General features: G+C 47.2%; 2 protein-coding genes across 2 annotated transcripts; one reads left to right on the top strand and one right to left on the bottom strand.

Annotated features, from left to right (window-relative positions):
• Positions 1-150: 150 nt before the first annotated feature.
• On the bottom strand, positions 151-14,219 carry KCTD2 (potassium channel tetramerization domain containing 2). The gene is made up of 6 exons (XM_010950789.3): positions 13,834-14,219; positions 12,155-12,263; positions 10,220-10,311; positions 5,783-5,878; positions 3,769-3,894; positions 151-2,992 (listed from the first exon to the last, which is right to left on the bottom strand). The coding sequence occupies exons 1-6, from the start codon at positions 14,170-14,172 to the stop codon at positions 2,963-2,965; spliced, it is 792 nt and encodes a 263-aa protein (XP_010949091.1). The 5' UTR covers positions 14,173-14,219; the 3' UTR covers positions 151-2,962.
• A 175-nt stretch (positions 14,220-14,394) lies between these two features.
• Positions 14,395-18,896, top strand: ATP5PD (ATP synthase peripheral stalk subunit d). The gene is made up of 6 exons (XM_010950790.3): positions 14,395-14,495; positions 16,002-16,132; positions 16,417-16,513; positions 17,477-17,548; positions 18,487-18,549; positions 18,696-18,896. The coding sequence occupies exons 2-6, from the start codon at positions 16,011-16,013 to the stop codon at positions 18,825-18,827; spliced, it is 486 nt and encodes a 161-aa protein (XP_010949092.1). The 5' UTR covers positions 14,395-14,495; positions 16,002-16,010; the 3' UTR covers positions 18,828-18,896.
• Positions 18,897-19,258: the final 362 nt, after the last annotated feature.

The following is a 19,258-nucleotide window of genomic DNA, read 5'->3' as shown; positions in this document are numbered from 1 at the left end:
AGCAGACGTGAGGACTTTGTAAGAAGCCCCACTAGAAAAATAGAAAAGGTGCAGTGAAATTCATCTCCTGAGAACAGCTGAAGAATCATCACTAGTTAAGTGACAGCAGAAACCAAGGAGGCTGCTGTACTAGAAAACATACACCAAAGGTTTCAAGATTTCAGAATTTTGTTTCATCTCTTTATTGACAGGAAAAAAAAAAGGGTCACAGCATTTCAGACTTTAACACACAAATGGTCAACAAAGGGCACGCACAAGTGACAGGCATGGTCCCTAAGGTCTGGATCAAAGGCCACGCTGGAGGGTGCGGGTGACTTCTCAGCCCTATTCCCTCAGCATCTGTCTGTCCTTGCCTCCTCTGCACCCCACTGACACCCCTGAGATCAGTAACAACGGTGCAGAGACGGAGTCACGCCAGAGGAGGCTGGGCCCCGCCTCACTGCCAAGAAAGAGCAGGCTCTGAGGAAAAGACAGATGCGTGTTACTGTGTCATCACTTAGGAGATGCCAGGCCGCTCCACAGGCCTGGCCTGCACTGCCTGTGGCCTCGGACCTGGGCAGACAGTGAGGCAGGGAGATGCTCTGCATGTGGCTGCACTGGGCAGCTGGGAAGTGTGGGTCACTGGTCACGGGATACCCCCAAGCCAGTGGCCAGACCTCTCTCTGGAGCTATCAGCCAGACTCTCCTGGAGGGAAAAGGCTTCCAAGAAAAAACACCAACTTGGTTCACAACGGGCTTGGGTACAATACTTTTCCAGAAGCCTTAAGAAACAAATCCTCCTCAGATTTCTGGAGCACTGGAACAACTGAAACCGTCGTCGGGTTGCCATGAGGAGGGGAGCCTGGTGAAAGAAGCCCTCTAGGAGAGCAGAGAGACCGCCCGAGTCTCAGAGCGCTCAGGAAGGGGCTCACAGTCTTTCCACAGGGCCCACTGTGGACCTCTGAGAAACGCACTGGAGCTCATAGTGCATTCTGGTGGCTGGCCCACGGCTGCCCTGCAGCCCTCCTGGCTCCTCCCCACTGGCGTGGACCAGAGGATGAGTATAAGGCGAACCCCAGGAAAGCAGATCTGACTGGGCACGAGGTCCCGGATGAAGCTGCTTTCCCTCCTTTCAGTCTGATGTTACTTACTCAAATTGGCCAAAAAGCACCTCACCCATCATCCTCCGTGCTGCTCTGGTCAGAGCAGCTTTTCCTTGACACACTCAAAACTTTTCTTTTTTCCTGAAAGATGACAGAATGGATGCCGGGCACCTTTCTGAAGGGGCAACTGCTTTTTTCCTAGGTAGAGGTGCCTCTAACATCACAGCTGTAGAAGTCCTGGGCACCGGCCGGACTGCAGGGCCGACACGCACCTTCACACTGGTGCGCGGGCGCCCTGTGCACACGTTTCTCTCCTGCTCCGCACACAGAGGATTAAGGTCAGTGTGAGACCCCTGGAGAGGAGCTATGTCATCTGGGCAGGAGTAGGTCGTAGGCTCAAAAGACAATTGGCACAGTCGACAGTCATTTCCAAAAAACTATGACCCCAGACCCACTGAGTGAGCAGCTGAGCTGTGGAGCAGAGAGAATGAACCTCAGCTCCCAAGGTGCCCAGGAGCCATGGGCTTGAGGGGGCATTTATGGATGGAGCAACCCCCAGGGGCACTGTCCCCTGCTCCAGACCACTGGCCACACTATGAAAGTCATCTGGGGAAAAATAAGGATCCTCTGGCCCCTTGGCATTCCATGACTGCTCACCCAGACGCAAAAGCCCAGAGAGCAGGTCCAGTTCTGAGGAGGCTTTGCTCCTTGGCACTCCACAGAAAGAAGTGACGGTGAGGGCTGGGGTCAGAGATGCAGGCATCCTCAGGTCGCCCAGCAAACGCACACACACTGCGGGGGATGGTGTGGGGTCACTGACACTGTGGTGACGCAGGCCTGCCAAGGTTAGAAGTCAGGAAGACACACAAACAAATGTCACGCTTCCAGTCAAGGCCATTTCCAAGGGACGATCACAGAAATGACAACACTTTTGGATACTACAACATAACATATTTGGCAACTTTCAAAGAAACAGCCGTCCCTACCCCAAGCCATCAACAGAGGGTCCTAAGTCCCTTTATCCTCGGCCGAGTTTAAAAAGTCAGGGAAGGAAGATGGGCCAATGGAGGGCAAGAAAAGGCTGCAGAAGCAGTTACACCGATGACCTAAAGCTCCTGTCTGCCTGCCTGCCTGATTCAGTGCAGGATGCTGCCTGCCTCGAACCTCTTCTCAGGGAGAAAGCAAGCCATCTGGAGGGTCCAGGCTGCTGGAGACAAATGAGGCAAAGCTGAACATGGTAGCAGCTGGGTGCCCTGAATCCAGAGCTGCCACCCCCAATCTCCAACCACAACCAAGGACACCCCATCCTCCCCCTCCTCAAGGAGGCTTTGCTCATAGGAATGTGGAGTACTCTGGCAACTGTATCCTTTATCCAAACCTCAGTTCAACCAACTGAAGCTAGAATCCTTTGCATCTGCTGCATTACTTGGGGGTGCACAGGAGGGAAAAGATGGTGTTACAAAGCGGCTGCAACATTCAACGTGGCACACTCAGGTGAAAACATGGCTCTTTTGTCCACTCCAGCCTCCTTGAAGTACAGCATGTGCAAGGAGCTGGGCCTTCCTCTTCCCCTCTCCCAGATCCCCAGAAGGGCTCCAACTGGGAACCCAACCCAGCTGCTCTTGTAAAGATTTGTTATAACACTGGCTAAGAAAACAAAAGCAGGTTTCTGAAAAGGTATTCTGCAGCCAGAAGCTGCGTGTCTTCAGGTTCCTGTGGGTGGGGGTGGGATTCCTTTGGTTTTGACCAGAACACTTCTCCACTGGGGAGGCCAGGCTCAGCTTTGCTTCGCAGTAGCTCGGTTACTGTACAGGAGCGAGATTTAACTTCACAGAGGTGCTCTGCTGCGTTGCTCTCTTGACAATTTAGGATTCTGGAGTTTACATCCGAGATCCTCTCTCCTGAAGAATCTGGAAGGGGAAGGTGGGGGAGAGGCCTAAGACCCTGGATGCAGACCGTGTTTAGGCTGGGGTTGCTTACCAGACTGCTGAGAGAACAGAAAGAGATTCAGAGCTGCTTTCCACTGGACCCCACCGAGCAGCACAACAATCCCTGTTACCCCAGGAAGCAGGGCAACCTCCCCTGAAGCACTTCAGTTGCAAAAAACTCTTGCTGAAAGTGGCTGGGCCTGAAGTTTATGTGCTGCTGGACCACTTCGCCCATGCTAAAGGACACGGTTCAAGCTCATCGCATACTGATGATTTGGAAGCATGTGTGGGTGTGTGTGTATGAGGGAGCACCATGGAAGAAGAAGAGGTAACAGTGTACAGAAATTTTCCAGTAACTTAAGGGAACAAGGGGGGAGTCACAAAGGTAACCAAGTATCTTTTCTCTTGAGATAGCAAAAAAAGAGAACAATTTCAAAAAATAAAGGCAAAATACTTTCTGATTTTCAGTTTCAGAATCCTCACCTTATAGTAGTTAGCGGCCATAAGCTTTTCTGTTTCATTGATTTGACAGGGGCTGGGACGAGACTGCCCTATTTCAGTTCACGTGTCCTAAGTGAAAACCTGTCATTGCTCCAAAAATCCCGAATTCAAGTGCAACAGTCAAAAGGCCAAAATGAAGGGGAAATGTAAAGCTGGCTTGAAAAGGAAAGGGAAGAAACAGCGAGCAAAAGTTCAGGCAAGGCCCGTGCAGGGGCTGGGAACAGAGTCGGAGACAAAATTCAGGCGAAGTGACTTACCTTTGCCTTTTCGCTCGGCTCTATGACGATACCATTGGTAGAATTATTTAGTTCTCTGGAGACAACACAGAGGAATTCTGCCTGGTCCTCATTTCCATAGTTATAGGAAGATCCAATGCTGATTAGCTGATAAAACGAGAATATGGTGAACACACAAATGGTGTCTTAAAATACTAAAGTGCCAGACAACCAAGCCCTCCTCCTGACTGAAATTTGTAGTTTTGCTTCTCAAAGGATGAAGAAGTCTCCGGACCCTTCACAGCCTTGGGGGATAACAGGATCCCACTCACTCATCAGGGTGTCGTGGACAAGGTTTCCCCGAAGAAGAAAAGTGTGAGTTCTGGACCTGTCTCCCTTGCCCAGGCACTTGAAACAAGGCTAAAGGCAGCAGCCAGGATTACCACGATCACCTTCTCTCAGGCAAACGCTGAGGGGAAACAGAATGTTTCTGTGAATGAAAATGGACACCTGTTTCTGCCAGAACACCTACACAGAGCTGGCTCATCTTTAGGCAGAAGTCCTAGCCAGGGGGCCAGCACTCGGGAGGCTCTGGGAAGCACCAAGCGAGTCCCTGAAGAGCTACCATAGGTCAAATGCTGCTGGTACTTCTAATCTTTTTGGAGAATTGAATTCAAGATCTCGTCTAAGTAGGAAATCCACAAGCAGAAGGAGACTCTGAGCTGGAGAGTGAGGTCATCCGGCAGGTCTGTAAGGCCTCACGTCGGGAGACCACGAGCGAGTTGCCCTATGACCGGGCTGCGGACACCTCAGCCTTCCTGCGCCTTAACTTCCTCATCCATGTAATGGAGTCAGTGGGAGCACACCGTGTCCTCCCACAGGACGTTCATAAGTTGAAAAAAAATTAAAAATAAAAAGTTATTCATCAGTTTCACAAAGAATACTTAAAGTTTTTAAAATATCCTTTGCTTAAAACTTTGCACCAGGGAAAATACTTCTGGAGTGGAAGCATGGCAGCATTTTGCAGCCGACACCTGAACAAGAACTGGGCCGACACGAACAGAGCTGATTCTGTGTGGAATCATCCAGTGTCGGCTCTGAAGACAGAGAAACCTGTCTGTTTATCTGTAACATAATACTGTGAGCACAGAGAGCAACTTTTATTTAAGAAGGTAAGCTCATGGTGACAGTTCAACTGACCTCTTCAACTCTACATAAAAACAGGCGTGATTCACTCAATTTATAAGACAGTCACCCTGTTCATGCTCAGCCTCCCCATGTCTTGAAGACAACAGATGAACAATTCTGCCATCTAATGGAAGAAAGCAGTAAAATCCTGCTCTCAGACCCTTTGTTCTGATGCCTCGATCGTGAGCATAAAGATGAAGAACAGAAATCGACTGACAGGAAATGACCACGGCTGAGCCTTTCACATCGCACCTGCGCACAGCGCTCTGTGTGGAGGGCAGTGCACGCGCTCAGGATGGCGCGGCGCTGACCCGGGGTAAGCAAAGGGAGGGCTGCTGCTGAACTCGAGTCTTCTTTACGTGCTTATTCTAGGATGTGTCAACAGAGCACTTCTGGAAGGAATACCTCTGAGGAGGGGAGAGAAAAATCCCAGAGAGGCACTTTCAAGCCTAAACAAGCTGGCTGGCAACCTCTGGGCACAACTGAGTCAAAATTCTGGCTACGAAGCTGTTCTCAGTTCTCCCCACTCACCACGTCCAACTGTGCAAAGAATCACATGGGGTGGTTCTCTTTTCCCTTTTTTTTCTTTTGGGTGTCGGGGAGGTCATTAGGTCTGCTTATTTATTATTAGTTTTTGTTTGTTTGTTTTTGATGGCAGACTGGGGATTGAACCCAGGACCTCGTGTGTGCTAAGCACATGCTCTCCCACTTGAGCTATACCCTCGCCCCTCTTTGCTCCCGTTTTTGAAGAGGATCACACCCAGCCCTACCCAACTCCTAGCATGATTAACTGGCTACAGATGATGACTTGGAAGAGTGTGGACTCCTAGGCTGACACACAGGGCTGCTACCACTTAAGAAACATTACCTGTTCAAATTTCCAACCATCAGACATCGTGGACACCATCTGCGTGAGCTCCTCTTCTTGGCACTGCAGGACCCTGTACACGTGCTTCACGGGGCCCTGCGACAACCACAGAAAGACTGTGAAGAACGATTTTCAAGGACACAACGGTTTGCAGCTGCCTCAGTGAAGCTCTTCAAGAGAACAGACACTGGAAAGGAGTTTCACATTTTTTTTCCCTTGGCAGCCACCCACTGTCCCCTTTACAAGCAGCTGTCGTTTTTCAATAAAAACTTATCCAAGGAAACAAAGAAAATAAAGGGTCCAAAAACATGAATCAGTAGGTAAAATAATCTTGCACTTCAGAGGGATGAATCATGCGAGAAATTTCCTAAAGTAGAAAGTAAGAGTAAAATTACTTAGGACACGAAAGTCACATTTTGTCCTGAAGTCATTATAGGAGACACACATGCTGGAAATGCAGACCATATTTTGGTTTATTCAGGGTGATACCTTATTATGGGAATGATACAGTAAATTGGGGTCCCATAATGTACAACTTTTCAAGCTATTTACCTTCTCCTGGTGTTACCTGGAAGTCAAAGTGTTTCTGTGTTACACGGTAATACTCCTACTACAGAAGTATAGTATGATAAAAAACAAACATTTGGCCTTTGTCCCTGGTTCCTGGCACAGAGCTCCCAAATCCTTTGGAGTCTCTTGAGTGACAGCAGTGTCTTTTGTTTGTTAATGAGCTGGTCACCAGAAAGAGCAAGCCTGTGATTAAAGGGTTAGAACTTTCAGCCCCACCAGAGGGGCTGGAAACTGAGTTCCATCACCAAAGGCCAATGATATAATCAACCTTTCCTACCTAACGAAAAATCCTTAAAAACCCCTAAGTGACGGGGTTCAGGGAGCTTCCAAGTTGACAAACACATCCATGTGCTGTGTGGGTGGTGCGTGGCGAATGCTAACTACACAGACGGAGGCTCCTGCCCTCAGGACTCATTAGGACCTCACCCTATGTATCCCTTCATCTGGCCGTTCATTTGCATCTTTCATAATCAACTATATTAGCAGGTGTAGCATTTCCTGAGTTCTATGAGTTATTCTGGTAAATTACTGAATGTGAAGGGGGCACTGTGGGAACCCTTGAATTTGCAGGCAAGTTGGACAGAAGAGCAAGTAACCTGGGGACCTAGGACTTGTGACTGGCGTCTAAAGTTAGGGCATCTTTGGGACAGAGCCCTGAGACCTGAGCAGTCTGACGCTGATTCTGGGTGGTCAGTGTCAGAAGAGGATTGATCTCTTGGTCACCCAGTTGGTATCAGAGATTCAGAGAGACGTCATTTGCTGGCCAGACTCAACTCTCTAGAACATAAGCCAGAATCCAAAAGGCTGAGCAACCAAAATGGGTGCCCCAAAGCTTTATCACTAAGGCCCCTACACTTTACCCACAGGAGAAGCCCTCAAACCTGTGATGTAGCCCACAGGGGACGAGAAGCCAGTCACGAGAGGGTGGGGGTGGCTGGGGAGGCACACTCGCCAGATGGAGGCTCCCATTCACAGGACAACTGCAGGCTCATGGGGGGACTCAGTGTTGGGTCCAACAGCCGCACATCCACCGCCCATCTCAAAGGGCATGTGGCACAAACAGCAACCCAGGTTCATAACAGTGATGCCCGGTCATGGAGAGAAGAGTCAGTTATGCTCAATACGATTTTAAGAAAATACAGGCTATTTCTTCAAGAATGATGAAAATTTTGCATTTTTTCAATAGGGCAAGTTGGCTTCAGCTTTCTGAAAAACTAGTTTTAGAGCAACTTGAGAAATACGGGATGAATAAAAACAGCTACTGATTACTGAGTGCTACAAGCCCCAAGGGTGACACCCTTCTCCTCTAATCTTCAGGGCAGTCCCGGAAGGCAGGTGCTGGCTTCCTTCTACACGTGGGACACGTCGGACACTGGTGTTCAGAGCACAGTGTCTTGTGCAAACTGTACAGCAATTAAGTGGACTGGCTAGGACTTGAGCCCAGGTCTGCCTGACAACACTATGTTTTTTCTTCTATACTTTGTCCTTCTAAACGTGGTACAGCTATTATCAAACAAGGTACTAAGGTTAAAAAAAAAAAAAAACTCCTTCCATATAAAACAGCACAGGACAAATCTGACGATTTCAATTACTCTAACCATGTGTTTCAGAAACAACCAGGTGTTCTGTATTATCAGATACAGAGCATCACAAAAGACCTGAGAGCGGCCACTGCTGTCAAAGCCCCAGGTATTTAAGATAACTGCACTGCCTCTCTTTTAGTTTTCTCTTCCAAAGTAAACCACTGGTGCTCTCAAATGCACCAAGATTAATCACCTAGCCAAAAGGTATTACCAGAGTAGCAGAATGGTGGAAACCATCTGAAAGAGATGTGAAGGCACTGAAAAAAGGTGTGGTAGATGCTCCATATCTTGGGCTTCACCGGAATGTCCGCCAGGTGTGCCTCCTTTCAGTGCAGACATGTTAGAGGAGACAATGTGCTTGAAGGGACAGTCACGGAAATCCATGCTCAGCCTTACAGCCACGTGGGACAAAGGCAAAAGAGGACATCCCTGAACAACATCAAATCCAATGCCCAGAGTTTCACTAAATAAAGAGGACAGATGGAAAGATCAATTAACATCAAAAGGGGCTTGACATTCCTAGAGTAAAAAAGCTTCCAACTGGGTATAAATCCACCAGCCTCAGAATCCAGAGGCTTAATTAACTTAATTGCTGTCATCAAACAGAAACCTTACAATGCTCTCAAGGAACTAGCTATGGCAAAAAGCTGAGTGTTCAGGTACCATGATTTGAATGATTTCAAATTATATAATCTATGGTACCACCAAAATTTATACTAAGCAATCAAAAGTTTTTTTTTTTTTGGAATGTGGAAAACTGAGGATAAGGCTAGGTTTTCAGAATATCTAGGCTATTACGTATCAGTAATAGTGACAGATGTCATGAGATGGCAAAGAGACTGGTGACACTAGATTATATTTCGTAACATAATCTGCAAACTAACCACAAATTCATCTTTGAACATTAAAAAGGAGGCTTTCAGCCACTGACCAGATGGAAGAGAACTAAATAAGTCCTCTCCACCTTTGCAAAGTGCTGGAGATAAGACAACTAAGAGAGTTAATTTTTAATCACAGGTGTCAGATATTTATCCAGATAATTTCATTCAGAGCCAAAAAGTTTTGATACATGAAGTCTAACACAGGAAGGGCAAGGAATTACTTTTTGCTTTTGAAAAGAAACATATTGCCTTCTTCTTATTTGCAGGAAAATTCTACACTGCATTAGATTAGATCTCAAGAAAGCATCCACCACCAGCATCTGATAAGAGGTCCTTCAAGCTAGAGTTCCACTCTGCCCCCCCTTAACTGCAGCTAAACTTTCTTACAATAAAGCCTAACTACATGAAAGAGTGTTTTTCCTGCTTGACCTTAAGCTTCTTGAGGGCATGGACCTTCTTCTATCAGTCACAGAATCACAGGGGCCTAACAGAAGCTACTGGGGCCACTTACTTAAGACACAGGATGGGTGGTGTGACATGAAATAAGCTAAGTGTGCTTTACTGCCTTCCCTTCTCAAGCTAGGTGGCAATTTTTTTTTTCAAAACCAGAATACTTATTGCATGACTAATCATTGTTTTCTTTTGTTTTTTGCTTTTCTTAAATTTTTTTTTTATTTTTTGGAGGGAAGGTAATTAAGGTTTAGTTATTTATTTTTCGGAGGAGGTACTGGGAATTGAACCCAAGATCTTGTGCATGCTAAGCATTCACTCTACCACTTGAGCTGTACCTTCAACCCTTAGATGGCAAATTCTGTGTTTGATTTTTGTTACTGTATCTACTCGGTTAACATAAAAATCTAGACTCTATAATAAAAAGAGAAGCTTGGCATTATTTTCTTAGAAGCATGATTCATACATAAGCTGCTTCTGCGGTCTCTGCCATGAGACTGGTTTTAAGCAGCACTCAGGAGCTGGATGTAACATGGTCACACTCTAAAGGCTGGTCCTAACAGAGAAGCCAAAAGGCGGAAGCAAGACCTCTTCTGGCCTCCGTGTGGGCATCTCCCAGACAGACTCTTTGTTGGAAAGAACAGGCTTTGAACCTAAACTACTGTGGCTCCTCCCACTGCCGGCTGGCGAGCAGCCACAACCTCCTGTTCTTCTAAAGGGACAAGGGGCTGTTTCATTTTCCATGTGATTTTCTTCTTCTCTTATTTCCTTGTTCTGAACGAGTCTGGCGGAGTATCGCTGGCTGTCTGGCAGGCAGGCAGGCAGTGTTCCACACAGCCCTCTGCGTTAAGGGGAGAGGCAGGGCTCTCGCCCAACACATCACCCACTTCAAATCACACCCAGACGCGTGGACAAAGAGAGGCTCTTGAGATACTTTCCCCTGAACCCATCACCTGTGAAGTTCTGTTCTCGTTGTCCCGTATCCTTTCCTTAACCAGTCGCACAAGAGATGCGATGTTGTAAAACTCGGCTTCTTCCAGCACACCTAAAATGGGAACCAACATGCAGTCAGATGTGTGCCAGTTCCCCTAACACAGCAGGAAGAGGCTGGAGTTGACAGGCTTGCTAACAAGCTACATTTTTTCAAATGTAAGTCTAGTCTGTCTCTTTTCAGCCCGGGAAACTTTCTTTGCTGTTTGGTGTGTTACCCATGACCTTTTTCCCAACGTGAGTGAGTGAAGCACAAAGGTCTGCTCTGCTTACCCCGTTATATCCCTGCAGCTTCCCACCTGGCACCTTCCCCCCAGCTCTCCCTGCACCTGTCCATTAGCTGCAGGACACCTTTACCAGGTGTCACTTAGTCCCTGGAACTAGCCCCTTTAGACAACTCTTGAGCTTGCAATTTTTACCCAGTTTGTCCTAAAAATGACCAAAAGGGTGCGTATGTGTGTGCAAAATTTATGAGAACCAAATACACTAAGATGCTGATGATGTGAACAGTATAAAAGGCAGTCACTGAAAGAATCCCACGCTAAACAAAAATCAACCAATCCTGAGACAGGACAACTAGATGGGGTGTGGGATCCTGTACCAGGGAAAAAATCTGCTATAAAGACCTTTATTGGAACAATTGACAAAATCAGAATACAAGCTACACAGTATTTATCAATATTAAATTTCTGGAATTTGATAACTATACTGTGGTTACATGAGAGAATGCCCTTGTTCTTGGAAAATATACACTGAAGCATTAAGGGATGAAGTCTGTAATCTAGTCTCAAATAGTCCAGAAATGAAAACTGCGGAAAGGGGAGAGAAAGAATAGGGGGGAGGAGGAGGAGGAGAGAGGATAAATGAATGACAATGCAAATGTGACCAAAAAATGTTAAAAATTGGTGAACCTGTGTAAAATGAGTTCTTTGTACTATTCTTGCCCTTTTCTCTAAGTTTGAAATTATTTCAAAATAATTTTTTTTTTAATGGCATTAGAAAAGATGCATAACAGTCCTATTTTCAAGAAACAAGACTACCCATGAGTTGGTAATTGTTGAAGCTGGATGCTGGGTGAATGGAATTTATTGTACTAATCCCATTACTTTGTATGCATTTGAAATGTCAAAAAAGGTGGGGGGGCATTAAAATTGGGGGGAGGTGATTCTTCTTTTGACTGGTTGAAACAGCAGTGTTCTGCAGCCACTTCATTAACTAGCACAGCCATTACAGCTTTCTTATACAGAGTTAAAGCTCCCAGATCAGGGTGTCCTGGATTTAGGGACAGGACCCATTCAATCTTCAACTGAATGCCTCAATGAGACCACGATAGCCTTTCAGAAAGATGTCTAGACCCACTGACGTCCAAATGCCCTACAAACCAAAAAGATGAGTCAACTAACGATGCACCTGACAATGGGCTGGATGATGAATTAGGTCAGCTGCAAAAATTTACAAGGAAGCATGAGACCAGTCCTACAAGAAATGAGGCCAAGCCTTTATTATTTTTCTTACAGCTGCAAGTTCAAACTAAAATTGAAAGGATAAATAACTATGTGTCAGAGATTTGCTGCTCCAGGCTGTAGACATTCACTGCTAGTAATAACTAAATGTAAAAAGGGATCCTGACAATTCTGCAGGTTCAGAGAAAACTCTGGAGGCTATTTCCAAAACTGAGTTCTCTTCCTTCTCATGAAGGGGGCTGAAGAGGGCCCAATGGGGCTCCTTCTAGACCCCCTCAGACCAGACTAGGTAAGTGGAGGCTCCCTACTTACTTTCATAAACCTTTGCTACATTTGCACATGAGCTGGATGAAAAGCTTAAAACTCAAATCTGTGAAACAGATTTTAAAGACTGGACCTGAACTTTGAAAATGCCCATGCAAGCACTGTTCTTACCTTCTTCTGCCAACTCCTTCGTGATGATGAGTTTCCCATGGCGGAGGTAGTTGAGGATAGGACCGAAGTAGGTGGGGTCCCTGTCAATCAGATAGGCCCCTGTCTCGTCCTGCCAACCAAACATAAGGGTATCACTGCTGAGCTTTCAGACTAAATCAGGGCAGCATTTCAAACTCTGTCACAATTCACCAGTGAGAGGGCAAGTTTTGCTAGATGTTTATAACAAACTATTGGCAAGAGGGCCACCTTTAGGTATCTTGTACTTTAAGATCATTTCAGGGAGGGTGACAAATGTACATCTAGGTGGTAACTTGAACTTCTAAAGTCTTTACTTGGACACAATTACCAACATTCTTCTTTTGGGATGTTCGTCTTAAAGAAACGGAGGAAGAAAATGCCATAGTTGCATGATCTAAATTTTTGCTTGAGATGGACATTCTGACTCCTCTATTGTCCCCAAATCACATTCCTAATTCTAAGAAAACCTCTGTTTAGTTGGCAATGCTCTTGAGCTCAGGGCCAACTTCAGTGGGAGTCTGCACTAGCAGCTGTAATTCACACACCCCAGCTCTGTGCTCAAAGGAAGCTTGGCACTGCCAGGACTTGGCTCTGAGCAGTTTTAATCCTACTCATCTTTACAGTAAAGGGAACAAGAAGAAACTGGCTTCAACTGCAACAAGGAAGATTTAGGATAGATAAAAATAATTTCTTTTTAAGCAAGGGTTTTGGAAACTCTTTACAGTTAGGGCAGGACAGGTTTATTACAGGAAAGGTAGATGAATAAATAGAATTGACCAATGTTTACCCACCCCCAATTCTGTTGCAAGGTAACAGCTGAGTGCTATACGGGATATAATGTGGTGTAAGCAATGGTCAGTGCCTCTAAGCTGGAAACTAAAAGATGAATGTGTAAAGTTAAAAAAAAAAATTCAAGCAACAGCTCAAACTGGAAATGGGTTAAGTGTCTTGTCACCTCTCAACTCTTTGGTTAGCAGCCATGCATCCTGCCCAAGGGCACTTTTGGGTCTTCATTTTCTCTGGTCTTAACGGGTCAGCTTAGGTTTGCACCGGCAAATGATAACCTATTTCCAAGGAATGTACTGGATCTCAAATACAAACCTAAAACAGTGACAGTTACCAGATATGAGCTCAGGGACCAGGAGCGCAGGAAAAGAAGTGTGATACCATGAGAAGCACTTCCTGCAGCTGTCAAAGCCGTCATCAGACCCAGGCTTTCACCCAACTTGGCAAAGCGGTCCGAGAAGAACTCTGAGAAAGCTACAAAGATGTCTTAGCTCACCCTGACCCAGTTCTGGATGCATCTGGCACAGGAGGTGAGGGGCTGACAAGGAGCCAGGGAAAAACTCATCCAGACCCGAGGGGCTGGGATGACAGACGCAGAGAGGAACACGAAGAAGAGGTGTGGAGTGCGTTTTCGAGGGTGAGGGTGGGCAAGGAAGCCGCTGAGAACGAAGGGCGGGGTCAGAGAGAGAGCCTTGGTGAGCCTGAGGATGGGGGAGAATAGCCCCCAGAGTTCGTCTGGAGGGGAAAGAGGAGGAGGAGGGGGCCCTAGCCCGCGGTGCCCGCCGGTGAGAAGCGTGTCGCAGGAATCTGGGGGAAAAGCCTAGGAGGAAGTAGGGGGTCCGAAGGCCGGGGGCGCGCCCAAGGGCGGGGCGCACCTTGTCTGAGTCCAGCTCCGGGTCCTCCTGGCAGCAGAGGCGGCAGAGAAAAGACTTGGGCTCCCGGCCTAGCGTCTGCCTGGTGGTCACGAAGTAGGTGCCGCCCACGTTCAGCCGGACCCAGCGGGCAGCCCCACCGCCCCCTGCCCGCTCGGGCGGTCCGGGACCCGGCTCCAGCGGCTGCGCGGTGGCGGTGGGCGGGCGGCTGTGCCCGCGGAGCGTGGGGCCAGCGGGGCGAGGGCTCGGGGGACCGCGGCCTGGGCCGCCCCCTTCGCCTAGCCCGCTCCCGCCACCCCCTCCCAGCCCCGCCATCGCCGGGTCCAGCTGCAGCTCCGCCATCTTGGGCCGCCGCCGCCGCCGCTGCCCGCGCGCCGCCGGGCCGGCCCATCTCTCGGCAGGGAGAGCCGGGCCAGCCCATCGGCGGGGGTGGGGCCTGGGGGGGAGGGACGGGAGCGCCCCCAACCAGAGCACGGGGACCCGCGCGGTGGAGGCGCTGCACCGCCTTCGGAGGAGGGATTTCCGGAACCAGTCCTTGTCTCTATTGGCTGACCTGCGAAACAGGGCCCGCCCCCTTGGCTTTGAGGTTGGCTGAGGGGAGGCTTTCCGGTGACCCACTTCCGTTCCTCACTGCTGTGGACTGTCTGCAGCCGGGGTCGGTGAAGGTGAGTAGGGTTTGGGGCCTTGGGCTTGATTCCAGCGGGTTCCTCCGCTCTGCCGCCTCCAAATCTCGCCCTGACCTTTGTCGCTCCCGTTTTGAGGACGCCTGTCCCTGTGGGTGTAGCTGCTGCTCCGCGCTCCCTTCCTCTCCTCTTCCCCGAACTTGAGGTCGCAGGAGCCAGTCAGTGACGCCTCATCTGACTTAGGTGCTTCCACTAACCTTGTCTCGTCCAGTTCACCTCCAGCGCGGGCGACTTCAGTAGTCCGGTTTGGAGGCCGGGAGAACATTGCTGAGTGACACCCAGCAGGCTGGAGGGCTGCACTCTCCCCTCCTCCTGAGGGTTCCAGCATTCGAGCATGTGGAGTTCTTGAGTTTCTCAAGCGCAGGATTCATTTACCCACTCAACAAATGTTTATTGAGCATCTATGTGCAAGATCTGTTCTGGGCCCTGGGGATTCAGCAATAAATAAAAGACAATATCCCTTCATTTATGAAGCCCACCTGCTACTGGTGCTTGGAGAAACCTCTATAAGGACACATTTCTCTGGTGTACGTAAGTCACCTGCTCCTCACCTCTACTCCCGGAAACGTAAGCTATCCAGAGAGTGAAAGGAAACGGCAGGTGTTGGACAAGTGTCATTTTTAAGAGCCTGGGGAAGATTTCTTCCATCTCCCATGTGATCCACCCTATAGCTTGTGAATACCTTAGACATTTCAGCCTTTTTCCTGATGTCAGACCCTGATCTTCCTTTAAGTTTATTTTCCCATATTCTGTCTTGGGTTTTTTTTTTTTTTCAATGTAATCACTTTCCATCTTCTCTCACATTCACATATGTATTGAATAACTCTTTGAAGGGTATTACTAGTATACTCAGGGTATCTGCTAATGTAGGGGATAATCAGACATGAATACGGAGGTGCAGATGTATTATCAATCTAATAGGTAGGAGGTGGAGAAGCCTTTTAAGTTAGTATAAGATTGTAGAGCAAATTGATATGCACAATTACATGTGATTTTTTAATCGCCTTCTTAGGTAAGTAGGGCTTTTATCCCCACTTTTCAGATGAAGAAATTTTGGTCGAGAGTCTGCTTTATTTAACTAAGTTTTGCTGAAATGTGGGTATGTGTCAGGTTCTGTGCACTGGAGTATCAGTGAATAAAATTCAAACTGAGTGGAACTGTATTTAAATTTTTAGCTTGTATATAATGCATGAATATTACTTCAGCAATATTTCCAAAGGTATATAGAGTGCAAACACTGGAGAACTGGGCTTTTAAGGATGAGTTAGGAGTTGGGGAATAAAGGGAGGAGAGAATATACTTATATGCCAAGTTACACACCTTGAATTTGAAAAGCTAAACTGTCTTCCTTTTCTGATTTAGTAATCCTAATTCCTTTAGTTGACAAATATATCCACTCATATGATGCTGATCTATTTCTTAAAGACTTGTGTGTTTCTAAGATGCCCTCCAAGAGCCCTGTTTTGATCTGACCTGTTTATTTTCCAGGATCGCAAGATGGCTGGCCGGAAGCTTGCTCTAAAAGCCATTGACTGGGTAGCTTTTGGGGAGATCATACCCCGAAACCAGAAGGCCATTGCTAACTCCCTGAAATCTTGGAATGAGACCCTCACCTCCAGGTCAGTACCTTGCTGAGAAGGATCCTTTTAACTTGTCACTTACTGTGGAAACAAAATGTGCTTTGGAATTACAGATGAATTTCTGGTGCTCTTCTGATAGAAATTATAAAAACCCAGATGCATTTTCCAAATGAAAGTAATTTTTTTTTGCATACCTATGATTTCCCTGCTGGAGAAGAGTGTGATGATAGCTCCAGGCCTTAGGAATAAGGAACAGAGCATTACTGTGTGAATTTTCCATTGCTCATGGAATAATCTTCACTTTTGCTTTTCCACGTGAGCAGGCTGGCTGCACTACCTGAAAATCCACCTGCTATCGACTGGGCTTACTACAAGGCCAATGTGGCAAAGGCTGGCTTGGTAGATGACTTTGAGAAGAAGGTGAGACTTCAGGCAACTGTAAAGCACTGGTCTTGTAACATGGCCATAGGTGGGGACAGAACGGTGGATAATTATACATGCAGGATGACAGTGAGGAAAGAAGGATGGTAGTACCACTCAGATCCCAAAGGAAACTCAGGAGAGATGGGTGTGGCCAAAGGTCTTGTGATGACAAATTTAAATGGTAAATAGGTGCAGAGAATTCTGGGTCTATGCGCGCGGCAGGTTTCTTATCCAAAGGAACAGCACGGTAGAGCCTTAACCTGGGAGCCTGAGGCTGTCAAGTGGGATGTTTCTGCCCAACTCTGCCTGAGTTCCTTTGTAGCTACCCACCTGTCTCCTTTTAGAACAAACTAACATCTTCTTACCCTTTTACTGTTTTTCTCTTTTTCTCTGCTGTCTTTGTTTACTGTCCCTTACAGCTGTGATCTCTCATCCACCTATCTTCTGATGTTAAATTTCAACATCCAAAGTTTATTTGTTCATTCAGCAGATCCTTATTTATCGAGGGCCCACTCTGTGCCAGGTGCAGGGCTAAGTGCTGGGGCTGTAATGCTAAGCCGTCTTCTAAGGTGACCATCTCTCCTCCATTTCCATTGTGAAAACGTGACTTCTGCCAGTCAGTCCCCTAGGGTTTCATTTAAAAGAGAAATCAGAATTTCTTTAGAACTTAAGGGTTCTTTGGAGTCATCAAGTCCAGCTGTCCTTTGCCCTCAGGCAAAGAAATGGAAGCTCACTAATAAAGAATTGTCCAAGGTCTCCAGTTAGTTAGTGAAAGGGCAGAGAAGCACCTTGAGCTCCCGTTGGCAGTCTAAGACTGTCCACTGCAACTCCCTAGATGCACGCTGGTTTCCTCTTGGGGTGGAGACTGTTTTTATATGATCTGTTACAATTAGCAGCTTTGAGCCCTTTTGGGGGGCTCCTGGTTGTATTAACAACAACTCACTGTCCCTGTGTTTGTAGTTTAAGGCCCTGAAGGTTCCTGTGCCAGAGGATAAGTATACTGCCCAGGTGGATGCTGAAGAAAAAGAAGATGTAAGTAGTTGAACTTCTTATTTACTCTAAAATTCCCTCAGTTCCTGACAGCTCTGTTTTTACCACTAGTGAGGTTAAGGTAGAACGAATTAAAAGGATCAATAAAAAGGAATGAACTATTGATAAACACTGTTAACATGGACGAACCTCAGAATAATTATGTGAGTGAAAGAAACCAGCAAAGGAGTACACACAGTGTGATTCTATGTCTGTAAAATTGTAGGAAATGCAACTAAATCTCATCAGTAGTTGGTGACCGCACATCAGTAGTTGCCTTGGGGTGGGGGTGATCAGTATTTCACTGTCTTTGCTGTGGTGGTGGTTTCACAGATGGATACATAGATCAGACTTACCAAGCAGCACTCTTGAAATATGTGCATCTTATTGTATGGCAGTTACATGTCAACAAAGCTGTTAAAAAACAATCAAAAAGTCAGAACTGGGTAGGAGAATTGTGTAAGGCAGTAGTCAGATACCTGTTTGCTTGAAAGTCCTGAAGGTCAGACACTGGAACTGCGGTGACGCCACCAAAGAGGGCGGTCGCGTGGCTTGTCCCGACCATTCAGTAGGCCTCTGTGACACAGGCATTTTGTAGATTGCGTCGGGGAATCACTTGCTGAAGAGCCTGGTCCTGCCATCTGCAGCTGGTTCTCCTGTGTGGGCTTCTTTGTGGGCTGGAGGGGGAGCTGTAGTTTCCCTTGCAGGGCAAGCTCCCCGCCTTAGTCGGGGAGCCACGTGCTCTCCGCAGCCAGCGGGAAAGCGTGGACGGGCTCTGGGGCTCCTCGGGTCTTGGAACCCTCAGGGTCAGGATGGTACAGCTTGGTTTCAAACAGAATTTTTCAGGTGGAGCAGTGGCAACGAGGTGAGGAGGAGAGCTATGGAGCCTCTTGCAGGCCTATCAAACTCAAAGCAAACTGAATTTCTCCCTTCTCTTAAAGGTGAAAAGTTGTGCTGAGTTTGTGTCTCTCTCAAAGACCAGGATTGAGGAATATGAGAAGGAGGTAAGGATGAGCCTGTCATAGTTGCCTTTAACATGTCTTCTCTCTTTCACGGCCACGCGTCTTTCACCGAGTGGCAGTAACCTGCTTGGATGCTTCTCTGCGTCTCTGCAGCCCCATCTATCTTAACACATTTCCCCTCTTTCCAGCTGGAGAAGATGAAGAACATAATTCCATTTGATCAGATGACCATTGAGGACTTGAATGAAGTCTTCCCAGAAACCAAGTTAGACAAGAAGAAGTACCCCTACTGGCCTCACAAGCCAATTGAGAACTTATAAACTTGAGTCTGGGAGAGAGCTCTGGCCCTCCAATTATAAACTCTGGACATTAAAAATAATTACATAGTGCTGTGTGTGTCTGCTCCTTTGTAGTTGAGAGAGTTAAAACTCTGAGGCGACCTCACTGGAAGTGGTCTTTTTGTTAGAATGGAAAGGTGAGCCTACAGGCGTGTGCTGGTCCCATAGGAGCCAATTACTGAGCCCCTGGGGCTGCTGAAATCTTCCTAAGTAACAGTAGGGCTGATGACGTTGTATTTTCCTGGAATAGGATAAAGAGGAATCATCGTCTGATTCCCTTGAACTTTCTCTTTGCTTTCAAGCCACTGATTCTAGGGAGTGCTTCCTCCTTCGTGTCCTTGAGTAAGTTACAGGAGTAGATGGTCCAGATTGCAGGTGTTACAGCAGGCTGAGTGGCAGTAGGGATCTACTTT

The sequence above is a fragment of the Camelus bactrianus genome, chromosome 16 (genome assembly GCF_048773025.1).
Source record: "Camelus bactrianus isolate YW-2024 breed Bactrian camel chromosome 16, ASM4877302v1, whole genome shotgun sequence".
Taxonomy (NCBI): Eukaryota; Metazoa; Chordata; class Mammalia; order Artiodactyla; family Camelidae; genus Camelus; species Camelus bactrianus.
Note: the sequence above shows the minus strand (reverse complement) of the source record. Positions and strands in the feature narration are given on the sequence as shown.